Source organism: Cydia fagiglandana, chromosome 1, assembly GCF_963556715.1.
Source record: "Cydia fagiglandana chromosome 1, ilCydFagi1.1, whole genome shotgun sequence".
Classification (NCBI taxonomy): domain Eukaryota; kingdom Metazoa; phylum Arthropoda; class Insecta; order Lepidoptera; family Tortricidae; genus Cydia; species Cydia fagiglandana.
Window position 1 is genome coordinate 18,176,581 of NC_085932.1, and position 24,996 is coordinate 18,201,576.

At 38.1% G+C, this 24,996-nt stretch overlaps 2 protein-coding genes across 4 annotated transcripts in view; both read left to right on the forward strand.

Annotated features, from left to right (window-relative positions):
- Positions 1–2,655, forward strand: part of LOC134665830 (protein nubbin-like) — a 71,504-nt gene extending 68,849 nt beyond the window's left edge. For all 3 annotated transcript variants that reach the window (XM_063522851.1, XM_063522842.1, XM_063522860.1), the window contains 4 exons: positions 319–408; positions 902–1,022; positions 1,362–1,598; positions 1,743–2,655. In XM_063522851.1, the coding sequence (XP_063378921.1) occupies positions 319–408; positions 902–1,022; positions 1,362–1,598; positions 1,743–2,347 (1,053 nt within the window). In that variant the 3' untranslated portion in view covers positions 2,348–2,655. The remainder of the gene's footprint in view (positions 1–318; positions 409–901; positions 1,023–1,361; positions 1,599–1,742) is intronic.
- A 9,635-nt stretch (positions 2,656–12,290) lies between these two features.
- LOC134670987 (syntaxin-like) lies at positions 12,291–19,875 on the forward strand. The gene is made up of 7 exons (XM_063528810.1): positions 12,291–12,568; positions 13,125–13,235; positions 16,474–16,567; positions 17,474–17,728; positions 18,426–18,499; positions 19,213–19,461; positions 19,654–19,875. The coding sequence occupies exons 1-7, from the start codon at positions 12,533–12,535 to the stop codon at positions 19,723–19,725; spliced, it is 891 nt and encodes a 296-aa protein (XP_063384880.1). The 5' UTR covers positions 12,291–12,532; the 3' UTR covers positions 19,726–19,875.
- The last annotated feature ends 5,121 nt before the right edge of the window (positions 19,876–24,996 follow it).

A 24,996-nucleotide genomic window follows, 5' to 3' on the forward strand; every position in this document is an offset into this window, starting at 1 on the left:
ATTGCAAGTGTCAAACTTCTATGAAATTATGACGTATACATAACATTTACACTGCGTGGGCTATCAAATCCGCTGCAGACTTTTATAGGTGCGACTGTCGTTGAGATGTGTCGAAACCTCTTAGTCTTGTAATATACCCTTATCGCAAGATCGCAACCATCACACTCTGTTACAGTTAAAAATTTTATAAGTATCCCAGTGTTCAGGAAGGTCTACCGCCGCTATTTTATTGTTTCGATGGCATCAAGAAGAACTGTTTCACCTGAATGGAAAAGCAATATTTTCCAACACCATTAACACAGGCTACTGTTCGGACAGGGTGGCAGCGGCGCGGGCTCGGCGCTGGCGCAGCTCCAACACCTCCTCCTCACACAGCACGGTGCGCATTCGCTACTGTTACACACACAGGTATGTACAGTCTTACACATATGGATAGCGACTACAGCTGTGTTGTTGTCACTGTTAAATAGGTACTGCTGCAAACAAAATGGTGGTCTTCATAGATTAGGGGTTGTGCACAAGTAACGCGAGGTGTTTTCGGCTACTTTTTGACCCCTCCTTCCCCCTTGGTGATATTTGGTGAGGTTTTTGGCTAGTCTTCCTCCCCCACATAACCTCACGTGTATTTTTTGAAAATTTTCCATCCGACCGGTCAAAGCCAAAATTTTGTAAAATAGACGCGCTCCAAAATTTCGTAAAATAGACTTGCTATTTTGAAGTGCGGAGTAAAGATTTATATTTAACGAAACTTGACGAAACCGAGAAAAGGCGTCATGTGGTAGGTATTTTTCCTTAGTTTCGGTCACGTGATCAGTCGTGATTTTTTCGTGACAACCGGTCTCCCATCGAATCTCGCGTGATTTGTGCACAAGCGCTTAAATCTATATACGATGTATTGCAGGTACAGCAAGCAGTGGCGCAGGCGGCGGCGCAGCAGCTGCAGCAGCTGCAGGCGCGCGCGGCGGCCGGCGCGCACGCCGCGCACGCGCACCTCGCGCCCGACCGCACCATCGACCTGCACGGTAACACTCCCGACTTGCTAGACCAGAAGACAGGTGCGATATCGCTCCACCATTGGCTTTTACGACATATCATGGCGAACTTCTACTTATAAGCAATGTCTTTCATATTGTATTGAAAAACCTATAGGTACAATAGTTCTTTAATGTTTATTAATTAAATCAAATTAAGATTAAACACCTAGTTCTTGTTATTGATTGTCTAAGGGGCCATGAGGCCCATGAGGCAAATAAATGTGGGTACCTATTTAAACAGTTCAAAATTATTGATAGTCATGAAGTTAAATATAAATATTGTTTACGTCACAATGACAGAATAAGACCATCCGTTTATTTCACTAGAGGGTCGGTCACCAAGTCCTCGGCGCACGCCTCCCGGCGCAGGCGCGTTCCTGACGCCGATGACGCCGGGCTCCGGCCGCGCGCGCTCGCCGCTCCACGCGCACGCGCACGCGCACACGCCCCTGCACGCGCACGCTCACAAGCCGCGAGCGCTCGAGCCCGCCGCCGACGACACTGCTGACCTTGAGGAGCTGGAACACTTCGCGAAGACCTTTAAACAGCGCAGAATCAAGCTCGGTAAGTTTGTATATAATTTATTCTCACTACGTGAACCCCCACCCTATAACCACCCTATTGCGCACCCTACAAGCAGCTAAAACACAAAACACACATATTTTTAAAACAGTTGAATACAGATACCTATTTTATTATTGTCAACAGGATTCACTCAAGGTGACGTGGGTCTAGCAATGGGCAAGCTTTACGGGAACGACTTTTCCCAAACGACGATCTCGCGCTTTGAGGCGCTGAACCTGAGCTTCAAAAACATGTGCAAGCTGAAGCCGCTTTTGCAAAAGTGGCTGGAAGACGCAGACTCGTCGCTGGCGGGCGGCGGAGGCGGCGGCGCGCCCGGGCCCGGCGCGCTAGCCGAGGCCGTGGGCCGCCGCCGCAAGAAGCGCACCAGCATCGAGTCGGGCGTGCGCGTCGCGCTCGAGAAGGCCTTCCTGCACAACCCCAAGCCCACTAGCGAGGAGATCTCCGCGCTGGCCGACGCGCTCGGCATGGAGAAGGAGGTGGTCCGCGTCTGGTTCTGCAACCGCCGCCAGAAGGTAAAGCGCACGCGCCACGAATCCGACGTGATGGCCGGCGTCGCGCCGCCGCTCACTAACGCCGCTTGTTGGGGTGTGCAGGAGAAGCGTATCAACCCGCCGCCGGGCGAGAGCGCGGGTCCCGGCGCGCTGTCGCTGTCGCTGCCGAGCGCGCTGCACGCCGCCGCGCTGCAGCCGCTGGCGCTGCTGGCGCGGCGCCCGGCGCCCGGCGACTGACCCGCGCGTTGATCACGCGCCGCCCTCACATATCCCGTCGCTGTAAATAGGCGCCGCCGCCACCCGCACTGTACATACGCATATTAGCGGGTGGGCGAGCAGCGCCGGCTAGTCCGTAAGTCTATCTTATAATGTGAATTCTATTTATGTTTAGTGGAGCTGCGGCTCGGAGTGTAGGCCCTCGAGCGATGCGCGCCCGCGGCCCCGGTGCCGCGGTCATATCAGTAGCGCGCCGCGCGTGCGTGTATGTACGGTGGATGTGTAGAAAACTATCTATATGTTACAATAAAAGATGATAGAGACTATTACTCTGAGTTTTATTTATTTTCCTGAAAAGCACGGGCCCGCCAGATGGTAAATGGAGTGCGCACACTTTGTCCAATGTGTATTTGTGTCTCGCATTTTGCTTAATGTGAGAATGAGACATTGGAAAAAGAAATTGAACAGCTGGAATACCTTTCTTATACATGCATTCTGTTGCTAAGGGTTCGAAACGTCAGGTTGTATTTAAACTAATTATACGCAATATAATCTGTTTCCATAGTTTTTAATTCATGACTTCATGAGTACTATCGCGGTAACCATAGATAAAATTAAACTTTCACTAAAAACGGAAAAAGTTGTGGTTGTGTCACTTAAATACGATGGTGAATGCCTCCCGAATCACCTTTCCAATGTCCGAGAACATAGCCGCATAAGTATCTAAGGGTCAGTACAGACGAACTGCAATTTGTATGGGAACTACAAGCTAACTGCAACATTGGCGTGGCGTGCAGTTCTCATACAGTTGCAGTCCGTCTGTACCGGCCCTAAGTGCCGCCGACGTGGCCGGTAAAGATGGACTGCAACACGGAGGCAATTTATATGGGAACCGCACGCTAACTGCACGCTGACTGCACGACAACTGTACAGGTTCCTTACAAATTGCAGCCGGGTTGCAGTCCGTCTGTACCGGCACTAAATGTACATAGCAGCGCCATCTGTCGACCGAGCGCCAAACCACTTGCTCGACGGGCACTCTTAGCTAGGTCGAATAAAAGGAATACCGCTCTACTCATGAACATTGTAGTTTCCGAGGTTACCGACAGATGACATACCGAAAGAAATTAGGGTTCAGAAATCGATAAAACTCATACAAATGACATGTCAAGGTGAAGTAGGCAAGGGTAACCTTAAGGCCGATTTGATTTACTATCGATGTTTTTTATATTGGTAATCAATAATCATGGTAACCATAGCTCTACGTCACTATTCAATACATAAACTAGTGACATTGCTACTTATCACTACATCTTATAAAACTAAGTCACCCGCCGCGTCTGTCTGTTTGTATGTATGTACCTATGTTTGCAATAAAATCAAAAACCACTTAACGGATTTTCATACGGTTTTCACCTATCAATAGAGTGATTCTTGAGAAAGGTTTAGGCATACATGTAATAACCCGTACGAAGCCGGGGCGGGACGCTAGTTTCCTATGAAAACACATGACCCACAGCGTGCCCACAGCCATGACCCAGGAAAGTTATAAACACACTACTTAGTCACTAATAAATACACTCACCGGGATTCAAACCCGGGGGCTTCAGTTTATCCACTACGTACTAGGTTACAAGGCCGTTAATTGCCCTAACCAAGCGTGGCTCACTCCGCGATTTCGTCGCTTTGCTACAGGTAGCTAAAAGTACATCCGTTCGACCCCAATTTTGGGGTTTGCCATAAGCCGCACGTGGCGCAGTCGCCACCTAGCGGCCATATATCTGTGCTGATCGTAACAGACGCGTTTTGTTAGAGAGTGAGTCTTCTGTACCTAGTACTATTATTTATTCTGTGCTCTAACAACCTACTTTGACCGAACCTGAACAATAAGGTGAGAAATCCAATAGAAGTGAGTATACATATACATCCAAAGATCTCGCATACATGACTACGATTTTCGAAATAAAATAAAAAAAACTACTTGCATAAGTACATGGTTTTTTCTACACCCCTTTTTGAGAAAGGGATAGAGAGGTATTAGCTTTGATAGTGATATCTGACAGTGAAGTGCGCACCGAGGTAACAGGCGTATTCCGATTTTAAAACAGGTTATTAATTAGATCCATAACTAATCCAGATTTCATTCATAACCTGTTAATAAAATCAGAATGTATTCCTGTATTACACTTAAAAAGAGCCCAGAAAACCTGTGTTGAAGTTGAAACTGTCAAACCGGGGGTCGCTGTAGACTAGGGTTTCTGGTTTCTCGACCTTTTTAATTTCTCGAGGCACGGGAATTCTCGACCAAGATTTCTCGAGTTTCTCGAGTATCTCGAGAAATTTTTAAAGCTCCAAAAAACACCATGTTATTTAATTTTTTTTGCTTTTTTACAAATCAGACTCGTAGGAATCGTAGGTGAGATCAATAATCAAACATATAGTACATTTTTAGTCACCATAAATTGCACTTAATATATGCTTAATGTTGTGCTATAGTGTATTTCTTTAGGTATTCAACAAAATATAAACAAACTACAATATGGTATTTTATTAGGCAGCAATATTCAAGTCAATCAATTTAACTCGGTGTGACAAAACTTACAGAAGTTTTACTACGTAATATTAATTACTCGTACTTACTCAAGTACTCAACGTAACAATAAAGCTGCTAAAATTGAAATATTTTGCTGATAGGAATATATCGGGATGATTTGATTTATTAATAGCAATTTAGTTTTGTTAGTACACTTATTACATGGTTCTATAATTCGTTACAATTTTTTTTTAAAGCGTTTTTCAATATAAATACATTACATGAATGTCATGATAGTTCAAAAGTTTCAAAACATGGTTCGGTTAAAGCTAAAACGATAGGGGACGGATCGAGGTAGTTTTTTATTTGGTTGGTAATAATTGTTTTAAGTAGGTTCCTGTCTGAAAATGTAAAAAAAAAAACATTGTTTATATTTATTTAACTACCTAAAGAAATACATTATAGACACATCATGTGTTATACGCGTGTTTTCTTTTTATTTATCACAAGAGTTTTATTTCTCGAGTTCTCGAGGCATTGAATATTTTTTTCCCGTCTCGACTTAGGACAAATTTCTCGAGATTTCTCGCCTCGGGAATTCTCGAGCAGAAACCCTACTGTAGACGCATGTGTTTATGTTACCTACATGTGAATTTAATTTATAGTAAGTAAGTACCCATAGTTATTATAAAGTAAAGTAGTTTTGTACAAAAACTCAGGATAACTTTAATATAAGTACATATAAAATCAGAATTAAGTAGTATTCCGAGAACTCTGTGTCCCACAGACTGTAATATGTAGCGATAAGGTAGCGATCCGTCTTCTTTTGCTATAATAATATTGTTTAGTTAACAACACCATGTGCAATGTATTTCTCTACTATAAATGGTAACGTCTGACGTTTAATCTTAGACATAATGAAATAACACACGAGGGAAAATATCGTCTTTTAATGTAGTAAACGAAGCAAGTTGTTGTATGAAGACCCATGCATTAATTCCTCAGTCGATGAAATTTTGCTTGGTTATTGTATAGTATGAACTGAAACTAACATTATAAATATTGTAACGTAGACATTTTCTTAGATTTTTAATTAATATTTTTGGGTTGAATTCCTTTTCTTATTAATTCAACGTTTTTAACAATATCCCAAACTAACTCGATTGATTGCACTTCTTTGCATAATCTGTTGCATTCAGATGCACCTTTTGATGCTTATCTGTTGTCGGGGTTGTCATATAAGTAAAAATAAGTAAAACTTAAGATATTTATGTTGTCACTCCAGGAAAACTTTGTATGATTTAGGTATGACTTTTTTAGATAAAAAATAATATTGATGTAAAATAAAACATAGAAATTACAGACTGACAAAGTGGCTCTGAAATGAAACATTATTAGATTAAGTAAATGATAAAGATATATTTCTTAGGCTCAAGAAAGAGTTCTCTAGATAAATCAGTTCAGAATTTTCGAAGGATTTGTGTCTTCAGGGATTGGCACCCTACTTTTGTTTTTGGCCTTTTGTTCTCAACATATGAGGTGGTCATTCTGAGGTGACATGCACTTTTAAAATGCTGTGGGATCTGTCCCACGCCATCTGCACTGGCCGGCTCCAACCAGGTCAGCAGCCAGCTTCCCGGGGATAGGAGGGGTCACTCCCCGCTGCTCCGGTTCCAGCAGCAGCTTTGAGGTCGGTCCGTTGCATAACTTTTGAGTAGCATCAGCGCTCAACTACAAATTTAAAATGGTTTAATAAAATTTAATTTAAAGTTTTGAAAGTTCTGGTGCATAAAACTTAGGTATTTCGAAATTTAGTCTTTAGTAATTAATTAATTGGTGTAAACCTTATAACATGAACCTGTGAAGCGACCCAGCTATACCACTGAGCTTTTACATAATGATATTAGGTTAATAAAGTTTGTTAGATATCAATTTGTTTAATTGTTTCTCCTCCTAGCTTTCCTACAGCAAGGTTTCCATTTAGTTTATTTTATTAAATTTTGATTTAATTTTATTTTGTTAACATGGCTGTTTCCATTTTAGACAAGCCGGAGCTTTTCATTCATTTATTTTACCCCCTTTCAAAACACCCGTGTTACAATATCCAAAAAAAAACCGGCCAAGTGCGAGTCTGACTCGCGTTTCTAGGGTTCCGTGTATAATTCCGACTCACGCTTGACTGCACATTTCTAATAGGTTTTTCTGTCATCTATAGGTAAAGAACTATTTTGTGTATTTTTTTCAAAATTTTAGACCCAGTAGTTTCGGAGATACAGGGGGAATAATCATTTTTTGGCTATTTGTATTTTCTTAAATAACTTCGAACCTATGTATTTTAAAATTATAAAAAAAATATGTCCATCTTTGGGTTACTAATTTACATATGTGTACCAAATTTCAACTTAATTGGTCCAGTAGTTTCCGAGAAAATAGGCTGTGACAAACAGGCAGACAGACGCACGAGTGATCCTATAAGGGTTCCGTTTTTTCGTTTTGAAGTACGGAACCCTAAAAACACTCCTAAGTTAGGTATTTATACGTAAAAATACGAATCTGTTTATATATTTAACCGAGTAATTCTTCCGTCCAAAATTTTTTTACCAAATATGTTATTGGTATTTCTGCTGGGATATTTTTTTTTAATATTTCATATATTGTAGCAATACGTTACATGAATATTTCCGGTGAAGACGAAAGTTTGAAAGGAGCATTATTTTGTAAAAAGATTTAAGACTTTAGGTATTTACTTTAATTCTATTATTATTATTCTTTGGATATTTATACAATACTTATTATTTATTGATACTTTATCATACTGTAAAGTTTTTTCTGGCTGAGGAATTACTGCGGGGTCCACTACCTTTATTTACTACACTATTTCCTCGATTCCTCATCGTCTGTGTCATCTTCTCTTTTGGAATAAAGAGACCACAAAACTAGTCGAATGGGGTTCCTTGCCAACTTGCCATGCTTATGTTTAGTTCGCCATGAGAAATGCAAGACGATGTCGGTTTGCAGCATCGAATTTTAAGTAAATAAGTACCTACTCTTTCTATTAGCGGTAAGTATATTTTATTATTATGTCACCAAAGCCATGAACAATACTTATAAACCGCTTATGACGTCTGTTTAAGTAAATGGTTGTAACTAGACGCACTAGCTGATCTAGTTAACATAAATAATGATTGACACAGCTGATCAATCGATCTATATTATTTTCATAAACTTTAAAACCTCAATTATTATATACAAATGTTAATTAAAATAAATACATGTAAGTAACTATAATATATGCATTCAGTAAATTAATTTTAAATAACAGCAAAACATTCTCACGAGAAATTCGAAACAACAAACAAAAACTTAACTGAGTCAAGTTTGTAGTGGGCCATTAATCAGAAAAACTGATTCGCTGAATCCAAAGAGAATGGAATGTGTATAGAGAATTACTGTCGGTGAATTTTGTAGTCACGAAGATTATGCTGCCATCTGTTGACGCAGTATTGAAACTAAAGATGAAAATGTATAAAAATATCAATAAAACATATATATTTACATATAGACATAAATGATTCTTATTAATTTTGGAACGCCATGTGTTTTGATCCATGTTTTTTACATTGATGTGCATTAGAATTGTTGAATATCAAGAGAGTGGCGCCATCTGTTAGAGAGTGGCTTTGTCTTGATTTCCGAGGCAAGGGGTTTCTTTTGACTTTGCTTGTCTTATGGGATTCAGATCTCTTTGCTAAAACCACTCAAGATTGGAACTCGAGTTTAAAGGAAATAAATAACAAAGTTTTTATTTTGAAGTGCGCCTAACGCGTCAAATGCGTCAAACGCGTTTCGTTAATGTCTTTTATGGTTATAAATACCCCCACGCCAAGCTGGGAACGTTTTATTCTATTTTTGTCCGTCGGATTGTCACGATCTCTGGCTCGCCCGTAGACGTTAAAACAAAGGTGTTATTTTTACGGTTGAATGTTTGACATTACGTAGCTACTGTGCTGCTTTTTGTCAGACTGTTCAATTGTTAGTTCAGTGTAAATACTTACGTGTGTTTTGGTGTTTTTGTGTTTTAGAGCCAGATTAGTGTCTGATTGCACGGTCAATCAACCGAAAACGCCTAACCTAGCGGTGATAAGCAGGCTTTTCCGGGAATCCAGTAGAGTGTTAGGTCCAGGTCGCGAGAGGGGCCTGGCGTCAACCTTTTTACCTACACAGGTGACGATTATACCTCTTACGTTATCTTCAAGGTCTGACAGAGGGATGTGAGGATCTCACGTGTGGATCATTAAGAGTAATCTTTACTCACTGAAATCTGTTGGTAATTGAAGAAGCGTGGTCTTGTTATATATATTTATATATTCACATTTTATATTTGGAATAGGGCGCCTTATTCGTCAGTACCCTTGGCTACGGCCTATACTGCGGAGGGAGGCAAATTACACAGACACTAGGGTTTGCAATACCTCGGTTTTGTCGGCCGAACGTTTACAGCTTAAATTAGGGTCCCTCTCACACACTTCCCCCCCCTGTAATACTAGAGGTTCGCTTCTAGTCTTACACATTAGAATAGGTGAAATTGGGGTAGAGTTAGGGTAGAGTCATTATTTGGGTGTTAGGGTTAATTATTATTTCTTTCTTTATTATTATTTATTCTTTCACATGTATTTTAGTTACATACAGTGTTAAAATCATTAGAGTGTTAATTGTTTTAAAATACAGAATAAATTAAAGTCTAGTCTAGTTTTAGTAGCATATGGATGGGTTACTGAGGCTCGTATATTAAATATGATTTAAAGGTAATACATTTTTATATTTGGTGAGATAGGGGAACAAAGTTATTTGAGGACATACTAAATAATTTTGTTATAGGGAGCTAGTGACAGGCGAAGCAGTTCACTAGTGACAATTTGAGCTTTTCTATATTGGGTATCTAAGGGTTAAAAAGTCATGTTTATTAGACGATCGCTTCAGTATTCCATACATTTATAGTATATTCAGATAAGTTTCTTGGCGTTTCTTCTTGTCTGAAAATAGGTTCCGAAACGCAGATAAAAGTAAATATTACATAGTGTTTAGGAATACCTATTAAAAACAAAACAAAATAAAATAGGTATTATTTAGTTTAGAGACCCGACTTCATCCGAGGCGTGACAGTAGATAAAGTATGTTTGTACGTATTAATTTTTGTAACATTTACATATACATATTTTCCTTTAGCTAGCTAGATTAGCGAATGGATATAAAAGGAAAATATAATTACAAACAACAAGGGCTTACACTACTGTTCATGGTAACTGGTCACGGTAGGGCTCGGTAGAAGATAAATTCTAAAAAATATAATTTATTATTTAATTTTTTTCATATGATAGTGTTATAATATAGAAATACAGTAGAAATATTTACAATTACATAGGGTATTTTAGGGGTAGTATTTTAAATCCAAATCTAATCAGTCTGCACATAAAAGACGAAGGGTACTAAGGTTCACAACGTATTAATTTCACTAGACGATCACATGGCCAAATTTATTTATTTTTATTTATTTATAATTAATTCTGGATGAGTTTTATTAAAGTAGATTAATTAATATTGGGTTAAGGTACATTTTTGGCACCGGAATGACCAGGATTAAATATATGAATAGTTTGTTACATAAAGTAGCCTCTTTGGCTACATGGTCAATGCCATACTAATTGAATACGAAAACAAATTCTTATGAAATATGTTTTTACGAAAACAGCGAACAAGTCGACATAAACTTGTTTTTATATCCCATTTAATCCGATACTAAAATGACAATTCGATAGACCATTTTACTACCCAATCCTTGTTATAGGTAAAATCATTTGGAAAATTTAGAGCTTAATTTCTAAGATGCCAGATAGCTATCAGAAATATATTTAAGTACATATGTTGAAACTAATCTAAGTATAGCGAAGGGTAATTTGAAGTCATTCGTCAATTGTTTTCTGAAGTGCGCAGTCAGTCAGGGGGTCAGTTAAGCTAATATATATTTAAGTATATTGTATACGTGATTGTGTACGTACCTAAATATGAATAGGTACATACTCACAGAAAATTCAAATTTCTCTTTCGTTAACCTTGTTTTTTTTTACTTTTACTTATTATTTATGGTGTCATGCCGCTGCATTAACATCATTAAAGTAGGTAATTCCCATAATGTAAGCACATTTAGACAAGAAGATAAATTGGAAATTGAATATTATGATAACACCAAGCTAATCTGATGATGGAGACCAAAGGGAGCCAGGGGAACTTTGTGATAAAACTACGTAATTTCCTTGAGTTTAGGTTTGTTAGAATGGGCTCGATGAGCAGTTTTGATTATCGAATGTATAATTCAGAAAAGCAGTTTGCTCCGATCTTTTGAACAACTTATGTGGAAATCGGATTACAGTCGCCGATAAAACAAATTTTGTCAAAAAACATAGGTACGATAAGGTAAACGTACTAGTGCTCGACATGCTAATGCCCAATAGATGACACCTTGCTGTCACCTCTATTGACAATGACTTAAGTTTGAAGATGACATGTACTGGGACCGCATCGAGCACCAACTATGTAGTACGTTTACCTTATTTACTTCGCTCCTGGTACATTTTGTGTAGGCAACTCTACTCCAAATTATTTATTTCAGGATTTGAAAATTAAAGCACTGAATATCTTTGTAGTTTTGAAGTTATCTAAACTTATTAAGCTAAGCCCTAATTAATTTACTTAACTAAGTACATATATCAATAAAGACCGGATGTGGGCTACGTGAGATCTGTATAAGTACGTAACGTGGAGTCAACATCCGGTTCAATGGGAATTTCCAATCCAGATCGGATATTTATATAATATGCGCTCAACATTACTACTAAGAGATTGCTTGATATATTTAACTAGGTACGTCAAAGCGAAGATATATAATAGTTACTTATAGAAGGAAATTCACAATATTGAAGGGGTTATTCGATTTGGGGAGGTTCAAATATACAAAAAAGCGGTCAAAATTGAAGTTTCACTGAAATAAACACGTAGGTACCTGAATTCTATGCAAATAGGTGAACGACACAGTTTTCACAAACAATAGCTCATTATGTAGGTATAAGATTTGCGGTGACTGGGGTCAGCGCCGGCGCACCTAACCTACAGCTGCCATGTCTCATTGACGTTCATATATCCAATTTAATTTGTAAAATATATATTTTTAAATTATTTTATTAGACGCTAGAGCACGCTGTGGTTCAAGTTATGGTATGCTAGTTTAGACTTCAGGCTTTAATTGGTACCGATTGCGTGACTTGTGCGGGGAAACTTCAAATGTTTCTATTTTATTAATAATTTTTCAGTACATTAAGTGTGGTCTGATATCAGAAGCTTCAGTTAGTTCATTGCCGTCGCGCGAGCGGCGCGTTGAGCGCAAGCGGCGGCGGTGGTGCGGACGCTGACCCGCTCGCTAATGAGTCCGGCACACGCGCTCGCGCTCGATCGAGCAGCGCCGCTCAGTACTGCGCGACCCCGCGGCGAGTGCCGCTGCTGACGGCTGAATATCGCGATATCAGGTGTTATCAGTGTGATAAGATAGTGCGTCACCTCGCGCCGCACCGCGCAGGACGCACTCCGCGACGCGCCCGCGCCGAGCCGGCCGCTATCTCGCCATGCGGAGCAAGGACCGCCTCGCCGAGCTGCTGCAGGTCAGTAGCGTCATCATCAGTACCTATCTTTCTATTTACTGGCTCACAAACACCTGTGTACCACTTTGCTAAACGTGACATCATAATAAAGCCGAGCAAATATTGAGATAGACTTTACGGAGCCGTTGACACGGAAAGTGCCTGTAATAGCCATTCTTTTGTGAATCTCGGTGTCTTAATCCGTGGGCGCGGGCAATGTAACAGGATAACAAGAGCTTCCGCTCCGAAGCCGCCCGTTGGTCTTCGTCATACATGTTTCTGAATAGGTATACGGTATACCTAAGTATGACATTTATTTTCCTTCTTAGCTTAGTGGTTATTATGCAGTTCCGGCTAAATAGTCAAAATTCTATGGATTTAATCACGCGTAGGTACTGGTACGCTATGAACTATATTACAGCTAATAAAGCAAATAATTGTGGTTTAAATTTTACAGCCCTCTCGCGCTCGAGAGGAGGCCTGTGCCCAGCAGTGGGACGTATATAGGCTGAATTATTATTATAACTTCTTATGATTGACAAAATATACGTTATGATCGTTGCATTGTATGTTCCAGCGAGCAGAGGCCTCGGGTGGCGTTTATAAGGACACGGTATTACCAGTGGAAGAAGATGAGGGGTCAGCGGCGAGAAGCCTGCCGCCGGAGATGGAAGAAATGCTGCAAGAGGTATGTTTTATCACAAATAGGTTTATGTTAGTTATGTACGTACATACTTATCCAACTAGAAATATAAATGTAACGATTAAATACAGAACGAGCAAATTTATTTAAACATTTTTTTTCGACAAAACTAATTAAAACTAAACTTATTACAGTAGGTATATTACAACTTCATCAGGCAGGCAAACATTAATTCGAGGGTGTGTTGTCATCGACTCGAATCTCGAATATACCCGTTGCCGTTGTCGAATATACCCAAATGAAATAAAGTAATAGGTATGTAAATAAAATGTATGTCTATTCAGCACTGTCATTAACACGGTTATAGAAAAGCAACACAACCTGCGGCTCTGTTTTTATGCGGAGTCAACAATTCTATGTGACGTAATCAATATTTACTGTAAATATAATAATATTAACATGCATTTTTTATAAATAAGTATGTATTACCGTATAGAAAATGATGGGAATTGTGGATGTTAAAGTAAGTTGCCTATTTAATAATTTGAATATCAGACTGTCAGTAAAAAAAGATTCAATAAGTCAGATTTTCTGTATCAAGTACCATTTTGTTACAATGTATTCAAACATTTCAATCAAATTTACCTATTAACTGTAGGTACCACTATCTTTTTCGGTTTTACATTAATCTCAAATTGAGATTTTGTGATATTTCGCCTTAACATTTCCGAATAATACTTTGTACAGTCAACTGTAAAAATATGGGTGTAGCCAACTTTTTTTTTATTTTTTTTTTTTATTATGAATGGGCTTACTCATGGCCACAGACTAGCCGAGGCGTAGACGTGGCCTACGATGGAGCGAGCTCGCCCAGAAGGTGCCTGTTCACTCTTGATTTGAAGGTTCTTGACTTATTCAAAAATATGTCCCATAGTTCTTAATTCGCTGACATTAGAGCTATGAGACATATTTTGGAGATTATTTGTGCACCCATATTTTTACAGTTGACTGTACTACCGGATGCTCCATCAAAATTCCGCTCAAATATGTCATTTGAATTGAAATTGGTGGCTAGGACGAATCGCGCTACGCACCAATTGCCGTTCATCGCGCCGTTCATTAGCGAGTTAATTAATTGTTTACACGATGCGTTCATTAACAACAACACACACTGTATCTACACGACCTCATGTGAGTGACATTAAATATAGTGCATATGCTTACACAAAAAGAGACCAAAGCTGCATTAAGTAAGTTATCTGCGTACTCAAACGTACTTATGTAACAATCCTTGACAGCGCTTTAGAACTAATGGCTAAAAAGGAATATAATAAAATAGCTACTCTAACTCTAACGTCACCAATAATCGCATGCGATTGGCAGTAATATTATATTAGCCAGCAATTATTTGAAATAGCATGCCATTTGTTGCAAGGTCTATCATCACCATATATTTAAGACTAAGAGTATGACTCTTGTCGGTGGAGCAATTTCCATGTTTGGCGGTCCTCCGCCTTCTCTTTGACAGCCCGATACGACACGACGTTGATCTTTTCCTTTATTTGATCCATGTACGCTCTCCTTGGTCTTCCCCTCTTCCTGTTTGCTTCAACTTTCCCTTCTATGATATTTTTGATGAATTCGTCGTGTCGTATCGCAAGGTCTATAGAAGCCTTAAAACTAAAATGTAATAAATGGGCCAAGCTTAGGACTAACTAGACTAAATTAAGCAATAGATGCCACATAGGTATCCGAGCAACCAGAGTATTCAAATTCCATCAGTCATTTTCGAATCCATGATATTATTTAGTCGTGGTTTATGAAAATTCCAGCTAGTGGACTGCAGATCGCTATCGATCCGATAGTAACAATACGCGTCTGAGCTGACATCGCCATTATCTGCTGCACTTGACCCCCGATGCACATTATCTTACACCTTGCCTATTTATGTATGTGAACTAATCGTTATTACATACTGTTAATCTGTTCGATACATAACTGTAAATTTATCTTACATTAAATATTTTGATGTTTTATGCGTACATTGTGTATTTAAATTGTAATAATGTGATTCCACTATATGATATCAATATGTAGGTACCTACCATATATTATTTTATAGAAATACTTAATAAAAAAACTATCTATATACCTAATAATCGCGATCCCCGTTCAGGCTCCTATCTAGTCCAACAGATATCGCTTGCCATCCAGCGCGGTAATGCCGCTAGCATCTTTGGCACTTTTGGGCTGGGTGGGGGTCGGAATGGGGCTGATAGTGTAAGTAGGATAGTATATTAGTAATATGTTTAGATTTTAAGTTAGGAAATTGCATGTAAATTATTTAAGTAGATTTTAAGATTGACTTTGATTTGTATTTGATGAATTAATAAACTGAATTTTAAATATTTACCTAATAAACCTCAGATCATATGAGGTACTTACTTCCTATATCTACTTATGACTTAAAAAAAGCTAACTTGTGGCCCCTGACAACCCCTGATGGCTCCTTCAGGCAGGGGCATTCCCGCACATAACTGGCCAGTCGTTAAGCCGACCACTGACTAACAGGCCGCCGGACGATATCGGCCTGTCAGTTAGAACAAAAATTTGACAGCTCCGAACAACTGACCGGCCGATATCGTCCGGCGGACTGTTAGTCAGTGGTCGGCTTAACGACTGGCCAGTTATGTGCGAGACGGCCTACGCGAGGATCACCCCGTAGCATTTATAAGTTTATTTTTAATAGGAATTCCCGTTTTAAATGTTTCCTGCTTTTTTATTTTCTGATTGTTGAAGGAACATTGCGGAAATCTTTTTGCAATAAATATTACTTTATTCTCTCTCTTTTTTATAAATATTAATTTTATCTGTATGTACGTAATCTAGTTATGCGATTAAGAATCACATAAATTGATTGTTTTCATAATGTTTCAGTGCGGAAGCTATGTATGTCAGTATTAATGAATGAAATGATCATACCATCTAACCACACGGAACAGAAAATTTCGCTTTAAAACTTAAATAAAAAACTTTTAAAAATGGCATCCAACTGTCGAAAAAAGTTAAAAGAACAAAGTTTTAAAGGATTACATTTTTAATTTTTTTTCGGTTTATGGAATAACATAAAAAGTGGTTATATTCAAAATAGATTAGCCTAAATCTCAAAATATATGTATGTACAACAATTTCTCAAAATTTTAGTTAGGTTATCCATTAATTACCTATATACTTAGCATTCATGCAAATATGTGTTTAAAAATACGAATGTTTTACATTCCAGGCGGAGTCGGCTGTGCGATGGGCGGGCGAGCTGGCGGCACTGACGGCGCGGCTGCGTGCGCTGCATGCACATCCTACCTTCCACACCAGCCCCGGTATGCCCTAAGTACTATACAGGCGTAATAACAGGATATGAATTAGATCTGGATTAGATATGGATCTGATTCTTATCGTGTTATTAAAATTAGAATACGCCGTTAGTCAATAACTATATCGTCTTAAAAACATTTGGAACACAGCAAATATCAAACTTGAATCAATCTAATTGAATCTAGAACCTAGCTTCACTCGGTCCAAAACAGAATCGAATATTTAGAAGCGATATTCATTCTGGGCTCAATAGTACAAAAACTGAAGATATGTCAAGTGATCTGCAGCCCAGCTGTAGCTTGTAGAGTTATTTAAATTTTAACCTAAAATAGCCACTTTCAAGCCACTAACATAATCGGGAATATGGCGCTTGCATTAGTTAGTGCCTAAATTGCAAGAGTTCATAATTGTCGTTATAAGACGGTAGTTGGCAAACAATCTACTTAAGGCGCGATTCGGGAAATGAATTAGATATTCATTAGATATGAAATAGTAATATTTATATATATGTGACATATCTTTACTATTTCCCGAATCGCGCCCTTAGTGTATTAAGATAAATAAAGTCTAAGAAAAAAACATGCCTCGGAAATCAATCAATTCTCGAATACATGGCGCCATATACCTTTGGCCTATTCTCGGCTAGATGGTGTTGACGACACCGTTTGATATTTAACAATTTTAACACATATATATCAGTGAAAGAACATGGGTCAGTATGGAACAATAAAAATTAAAAATCATTTATCCGTAAACATATTTTGATTAATTGATACATTTTCAATTTTATTTCAAGTTTTAATCGTGTGTCGATAGATGGCAGTAAATATACAGTGACTACAAAATTTACTTTGGCAATAGCCCTCTATACTATCTATTCTCTTTGGTTAAATAGTGTCCTCTCGTTTCAGAGATGCAGGAGCAAGCTGACAGCGTGGTGACACAGGCGCACGCACTGGGGCTGAAGGCCAGCGGAGCGCTGCGACAGCTGGAGCAACGCGCGACCACCGCTGCCGCGAGCGTGGGAGGCGCGGCGGCGCGCGCGGCACGTCTACAGGCGGCCTGCTGCCGCCGGCGGTACGCGGCAGCGCTGGAGCACCATCATAGTGCTTTAGCGGACTTGCGTGCTGCGCGACGGCGATTGCTTGCTGATCAACTAGCTCTTAGTAAGTAGTTGCACACCTTCAGAAAATCAAAGTAGGTAACTGTAGTAGGCCGTGACTTAGGGCCAGTCGCACCACCCACATTTGACAGACTGATCAACGTCAGCCGGCGCGCCCCGGCACTTTACTATGAAACTTTCCATACATACATCAAAATTCAGCGAACTCTGTAACGATACGAACAGTTTGGTGCAACCGATACGAATAGTTCACAATAGTTAGTTCACAATCAGAAGTCGTTAGTAGGCACTGGTATGAAGATGATATCATGAAAAAAATTCGTAAAGACTTCAAAATGTTAACTATATTTGAACGTGATCGGTTAAGCCCTTTGTTTGTAATGTCCATATCACAAAATTATTTTTTGGACACGATCTTGGCCGGGTTTTATTATTTAAATTCATTGGCGATTGAATTAATCACATAATTATTTTAACTATCTTATTGCATTAAATTTAAAATGCGCTCTAAAAGTCATAGTTTCTAATAAACTCAACTATATATAACGCAACCGACCTACCTACTAATCGTATAAAATACCTATGTGTGAATTAGGTAACAGCAATTGAGTACACTGTCTAATTAACATGCAAATCGTTTAGGAAATTTTGTACCTTTTAAATATGATATGATGATATGATATGATATGATAGTCAATTTTTTTTTTTTTGTATTGACAGACCGACTTTGTATGTTTCAGCTAATTCAGAGATTACAGAGGAGGAGTGCGAGAGACTGTTGGACGACAACCGTCTCCAAGTTTTCGTCGATAATGTGAGTTCCAATTTTTTTTATGTAATGTTTATTTATTTGACGCAAAACCTGTGCAGAGTTATCTTGGCGCTACTCAACTTGATGATACGAACTTGTTACGATTCACAGTATACCTACATGTGGCCCGCATCAATAATCAATATCAGTAACCAATCGGGTTAAGATTTTGAAACCTGAATATTGCTAACAGTTTACGAACTATATTCTGGTTCTATATAGGATCTAGTATACTACTTATACCCGCTACGGAGTAGCACATGAATCTGCGTTATTATAAGTATTAGGTAAAACTCCAGACAAAAGTTAAATAACAACATTCCTCTAAACTATTGCTATGCAGCAACGGGTTTAATTAACGAGGTACCTACATGGATGTCATGGTTAGGTACCTACCTACTTGTAAATTGTAAACTTAGTTGTAGTAGCAGTTGCACCGCCCACAATTTCTCTTCTTTGCCTTAAGGTTGACTGGTAGAGAAATGCTTTTGGCATTAAGTCCGCCTTTTGTACGATAAGTTTTTCTTTTGTGCAATTTAAATAAATAAATAATCAATTTCGCCCCCGTTTTGCTAATCACTAACTACTTATCATGTGTTATATTATATTATAATATAAGGAGTATATAGTCAACACTTACGCAACCGATTAATGTGAAAGTTTAGGCATTGCCAAAGCAGGGTTCACAGTATTGCAATTACTGGGTTGATCTTCAGATCGAAGCAGAAACGCGCGAGGCCCGGCTCGGCCTGCGCGAGGCCGAGGCACGTCGCGCGGAGCTGGCGAAAGTGGAGGCAGCCCTCGTGGACGTCCGGGACTTGTTCGGACAGCTGCATCACCTCGTAGCCGCGCAGCAGGATCAGCTGGACAGCGTCGAATACTTCGCGCTGCAGGCCACGGAGCACGTCGTCATTGGTCAGCACGAGCTGCTGCAGGGGAACGTGTTCCGCAAGAAGACTAAGCAGGTGAGCAAGTAACATGTATAGTCGTACGATTTGTAGCTGGCCCCTAACGGCCATTCCTTTGTCTATTGTTAAGTAAAACGGCGCATGCTACTGTATCGGTCATGCATCGGTCCCTTTAACCGGTTATTGAATTACGACTCTAATAATGTATATTAAATCCGAAATAAAGATATAAATTATCTTTTTTTTCAGAAAAAAATCGGTTTGATAGTCTGCATCTCAGTGGGTGTATTCATAGTCCTGCTGGTGCTCATCTACACGTAGGCTCTCCCTAAGGCCCTATGGCGCCCTATGGCTGCTATAGCGGAGAGCGCTATAGAGATGCATAGCTCTGTCTCATTCGCACATCAGCTCGTGCGCCGGTTGGCGCATTTAACTAGTCAGTCCAGTTTCAACGACGCGACGCTTATAGTCAATTTCGAGAATATTAACAATATACACTAATTTAATTTATTTACTAAGTTTTATAAAATAAATAATACAAAAAAATACTTTATAGGTATTTTATTCAATTAAAAACCCTTTGTTGATGTTGAGACTTGAGAGCTCTATTTGAATTTTCAGATAGATACCTATCTACATTGTTTTAAGTAGATACATACATATTTAGTAGGTTTGGTAGAGGCGTAGAGGTAAGGAAGTCCAGTAAATAACCTTATAGATGGCGCTACAGTACTTACAATATTTGTTAAAAAAAAAGAATTCTCCTTACCTATACCAGCCATACCCTCCATAAATATGTATGAACATGAACTGTCATAGGAACTGTATATGGCGTTCTCAAAGCACCATATCTAGCCATGTAGCCATACCGACATCTATCGGTAGAACTTTATATCGCGGCTGCTACAGGTTTGGTTTGGAAACCATCGTGCGCTATTGGCTAATGCAATGCATGCTATGTCTATACGTAGTCCCACATGCAACCGATAGGTGGCGCCACAGTGGTAGGTATACAGAATATACAGGTAATTTAATGGATTTAGACCCATCAAATTAGAATAAAAAAAGCGTTTTGAGAAATTAACTCTCAGCAAGCTAGAAATAATTTTAATACCTTCATTAGGTCCTAAATTCGTATGAGTTTTCTCCATACCAGGAGGCGTGGATAAATTTTGGGGCCTTGGGAGATACATTTTACCTTGGATTGACAAAACCACTCGATGTAGAAGAAACCCACCGTCAAAATCAATATTACTACCAGCAAGGTTGTTGTGGATCAGACACTGGTAAAATAAATCGGATTTTGACACGAGTTTCCAAAAAAATAGACATTTTAAGTGGAGGCCATTTTTTACAATTTTTGAGTACGAACTCATATTAAGGTATCTTTCGGATCCTCAGATGTCAATTTTTATCATGATTAGAACAAATTTTCCGTCGGATGTTCCGTTCCGTTTTTGAACTACAAGCAAAAAATGAAGAAGAGCAAATTTTTTTTCCACAACTCCTGAAATAGAGCAAACTCGGATTACGCTAATTTAGAACCAAAATGAAGGTATTAAGATGATTTCCGGCTTTAGAATTAATTTATGGAAAAAATCTAATTTGATTGGCCTAATTACTGCGTTATGATTTATGAATTTTATGATACTAAATATAATAGTGAATTAAAGTAACTTTTGTTTTTATCTATTTATATACCTAATATATATCTATTTACCGCGCAGGAGGATTATACATACTCTCATGGTGTCGTATCATCCAAATAGGGCAGGGAAGGAAAATCATAAGTATTTATAGCAAGTCTTCCTTTTATTTCCGACACTATCAGGCCTATTCGGATTTCGAGATAATAACAAGATCTAGAGACGATTTAGAGATCAACTAGATATCGACTAAATGTGACTTGGATATCTAAGTCATAACTTGTCGAAATCGTTCAAGAGGACCTCCAGAATCGCGGAAACGTCAAATTTGACATATCTATCTTACAAATATCTTTAAATTATCCATATCGTAACTTGTTGAAGTCTAGTAGAAATCTAATTCATTTTCCGAATCGAGCCATATGTTATTTAGCAAAACATTATCCTTGTGAAAAAGCCTTTCGATCGGTATGATAAAGCTACAGGGCAATTTTTTTTTTCGTGTAGCGGGTTCGATTCCCGGTTCAACCATGTAATTATTAAAAAACTATGAATGCAGTTTAAATTGTTTTTTAAATTAAAACAATGTCTTCTTTCAGCAAAATATCCTATCTTCGATATTTAAGGTAAGTACTTTCCCTTGATGTCCCATGCATAGACTTGGGACGCCCTGTGTACACTCAGTACTTATCAGTATGTATTTTTTTAATTAAACAGAATTACAAATGTATTTTGACCACACCAGCTCGGAAAGAATTACTTTGCACTTCAAAAACGAATAGCAAAGTTGCATTTTATCCACATGTGAGGCAAAGTAATCCAATGCAAATATTGAGTTGTTTTCTTATGTTTGCTGGAAGAATTGACTTTTAAATGATGATTTTGGATGATAAATATTTAATAACATTCATTTGGGTTTGATTTGGTTTGATTTTGTTTGATATTTTACATTTAATATTTGCTTCGGGTTGGTGTGGTGAAAAATGTTGTGTTTCACTCGGGGGTAAATTTTGTTTAACCCTCGTGCTTTGAAACCCTCGCAACGCTCAAGATTCCATTTTACGAACTACTCGCTACGCTCGTGGTTCAATTTTGGAATCTTTCGCTTGCTCGGGTATCAATATAAGCACGAGCGGTTAAACAACAACTTTGCCCCCTTGTAAAACAAATAACTATGTATTTTAATATCACTCTTTAATAATCATCAATTAACTGCTCCTCCTTTTTATAAGTCATTACAAATGTATCAGATAACAAAAGTAAACTTACCTAAGAGCTAGATAGTCATTTATTATGGAGGAAATCTTGAATGTAATAAATTCTCGAATTGCATGATAGTTAGCAGCATAGAACCATATGCAAATCACCTATGAGGTAACCCTTAGGTATCCAGGCCGCAACAATCTAGATTTTTGCTATTATTCAAATTAGTTATCTTTTAGTGATTCATTTGACTACGTTTTCCAAAAGTACAATTTTGATTTTAACCTTAAATGGGAAGTCTAAAGTTGAAATTCTATTGACACGTATGTGGTCGATAAATCGTACTATTCTGGGAAAAACGTCTAGAAAACGTATGCCTCAAATAGTTTATTAATATAAGGGTACCTACTTTCATAAAAAATATAGTAGATTGTACAACAAGAGCATAAAGTGACCCATTTTTACCCGAGGCAATTTTTTACCACATAATAAAAATAGTAGACGAGGGTAAAAATGGACATTTATGCCCTTGTTGTACACTCTGCTTTCAGAGTTTCAGACGCTTGGTTTTCTGCCAAGTCAAACATTTCGGAGCGTTTTTGAAAGATAATCGACTCCTATTTTATGTGATTTACTAAATTTAATGACAGAAAATTCGGATTTCTAATAAATTGTAGCAAAAATAAAATAATATAACAAGTTTTGTCATCTACACAATTTTATTGCTCATTAAAATTGTGCAATATGTTTTAACTGTTTGGCTGTTGAGACCGATTACCTTAGTCTTAGACGAAAATTTTACTTTTATGCTCTAGAGCATAAAAGTTTTATGTCGTCTACGCACGACATAAAGGTGCACTTTTTGAGCATGAGAAGTGAAAAAACCTTTATTAACATTAGCACATAGGCAGGTATGTTCCTTACCTAAAATGTTACCTACGCAATCCTATTCTAATTCTAAATTTTCTGAAAATCATTTGTTTTCACTGATAGGGTTGGGTTTTTACGGACTTCGTAATATACTTCAATATACTTACTTACTTAAAATTTATAAATATTGATGTAATTTTAGGGATGGTATAAAGATATACAGTATACAGACTCAATATGTTTTAACATGATTTATTTATAAAATTATTTAACTAAGAAGGCACACCATTCACAAGAAATATTTTTATTTATAATATGAAGGACCATGAACTCCAAGACTAAGTCTCTAATGAGCAAATAAATATTTGAATTAAGAATTCAAATTAATACTAAACTTATCAATAGAGGTCGTTTTTATGCTATTAATTTTGGGAAATGTATTTTAGTAAAAAATATTATTTGTATTTTATTAACTAAAGCATTGGTAGGACCTATCTACTTGGTACAGTCAGCAGCAGAAGTCGCTATACACTCCAGGTGCTCAAAGAGAGGCAAACGTTTAAACTGTCAAAAAGTTGTTGACTGCCATGGTAGCATTTACTTGTGAGCGCTCAAGATGTCACAAATATCTTAACAGTCGCTATTCATTAATTTCTACACTTAAAACAAATCATTGATACCTTAGCTGTCAAAAAACCACTGGTATCTAAGCGGTCAACGTGTCAAATATATCTGAACAATATGGAAAAATAGACGTTTAAAGCATACATGTATGGTCGTATATTGAATGAATAATAGCTATGCTAATTTCAGGTAAAGCGTTTTGACAATCATCGAAAGCAGTACAGTCTTGTCATCACAATACATCTATCTCACGTTTTGCCCTTCAGCCATTGACAGAGGCCTGTCAGTCAGCTTACTGCAAACTATTTCTTTTATTTAATAGAATCATCAAAACGAATGAGTGACACATAGCGAAAGCTAACTGAAGCCGAATTTAGAGCCAATTGTCAAGGCACGTTGTGGTCTTGTTACTAAGGCGTTTGCTTTTCAAAGCAGAGACCGCGGGTTCAAATCTCAGTCGGATGCACCTAGAGATTACAGCTTTTTTTTTGGGTTTCATTTCTATTATTACATAATTTGTGGTTTTATATTAATTTCGCATACGTTTATATGTTTTTTGAAGATATGTCACATGTAGAGTTTGTACGACTTTCTAACAGGACGTTGTAGGTTTGAACCCGCAGTAAGCGTTCCTTAGATTACTCCTGTGCGGAATGCCATTTGATGTTTACTGCTAGGTTATACTGGTTATACTAACAATAAGTTCAAAGATATACAGTATGTATCAGAATGAAAGGCCTAGAAAGAGACCCATTAATGTTTAGGTCATACTGAACAACTTTTACTATGGGACCAACCCCGAAAACGCGAAAAAATACTTGGAAGTTTCATACATTTTGCTGGTCTGATGTTGAAATTTTCTATGGGAGAGTAATTTTTTTTACGTGGTTTCGGGGTTGGTCCTATAGTAAAAGTTGCTCAGTATGACCTAAACATTAATGGGTCTCTTTCTTGGCCTTTCGTTCTGATACATACTGTATATAACTCCGTATACTCTATCCTCTCTGCTAAGTTGTAAAAACAAAATTCGTCATTCCTATGGTCAACAGTTAGCATATTACGTAGGTATATATGCATGGCAGTGATGGTTTTAACGGCTAGCCTCTATTACAAAGCCATAGTTTTACATGTCAGATTGGGACAGAGAACGTGTTAAGTTTCAATTCTATTATTTTCTCCTTCGTTCTTTGATCGATTCGGAGCATCGTATTTTAGTACTATATAGTATATTTTAGTACAATAAGCGGGC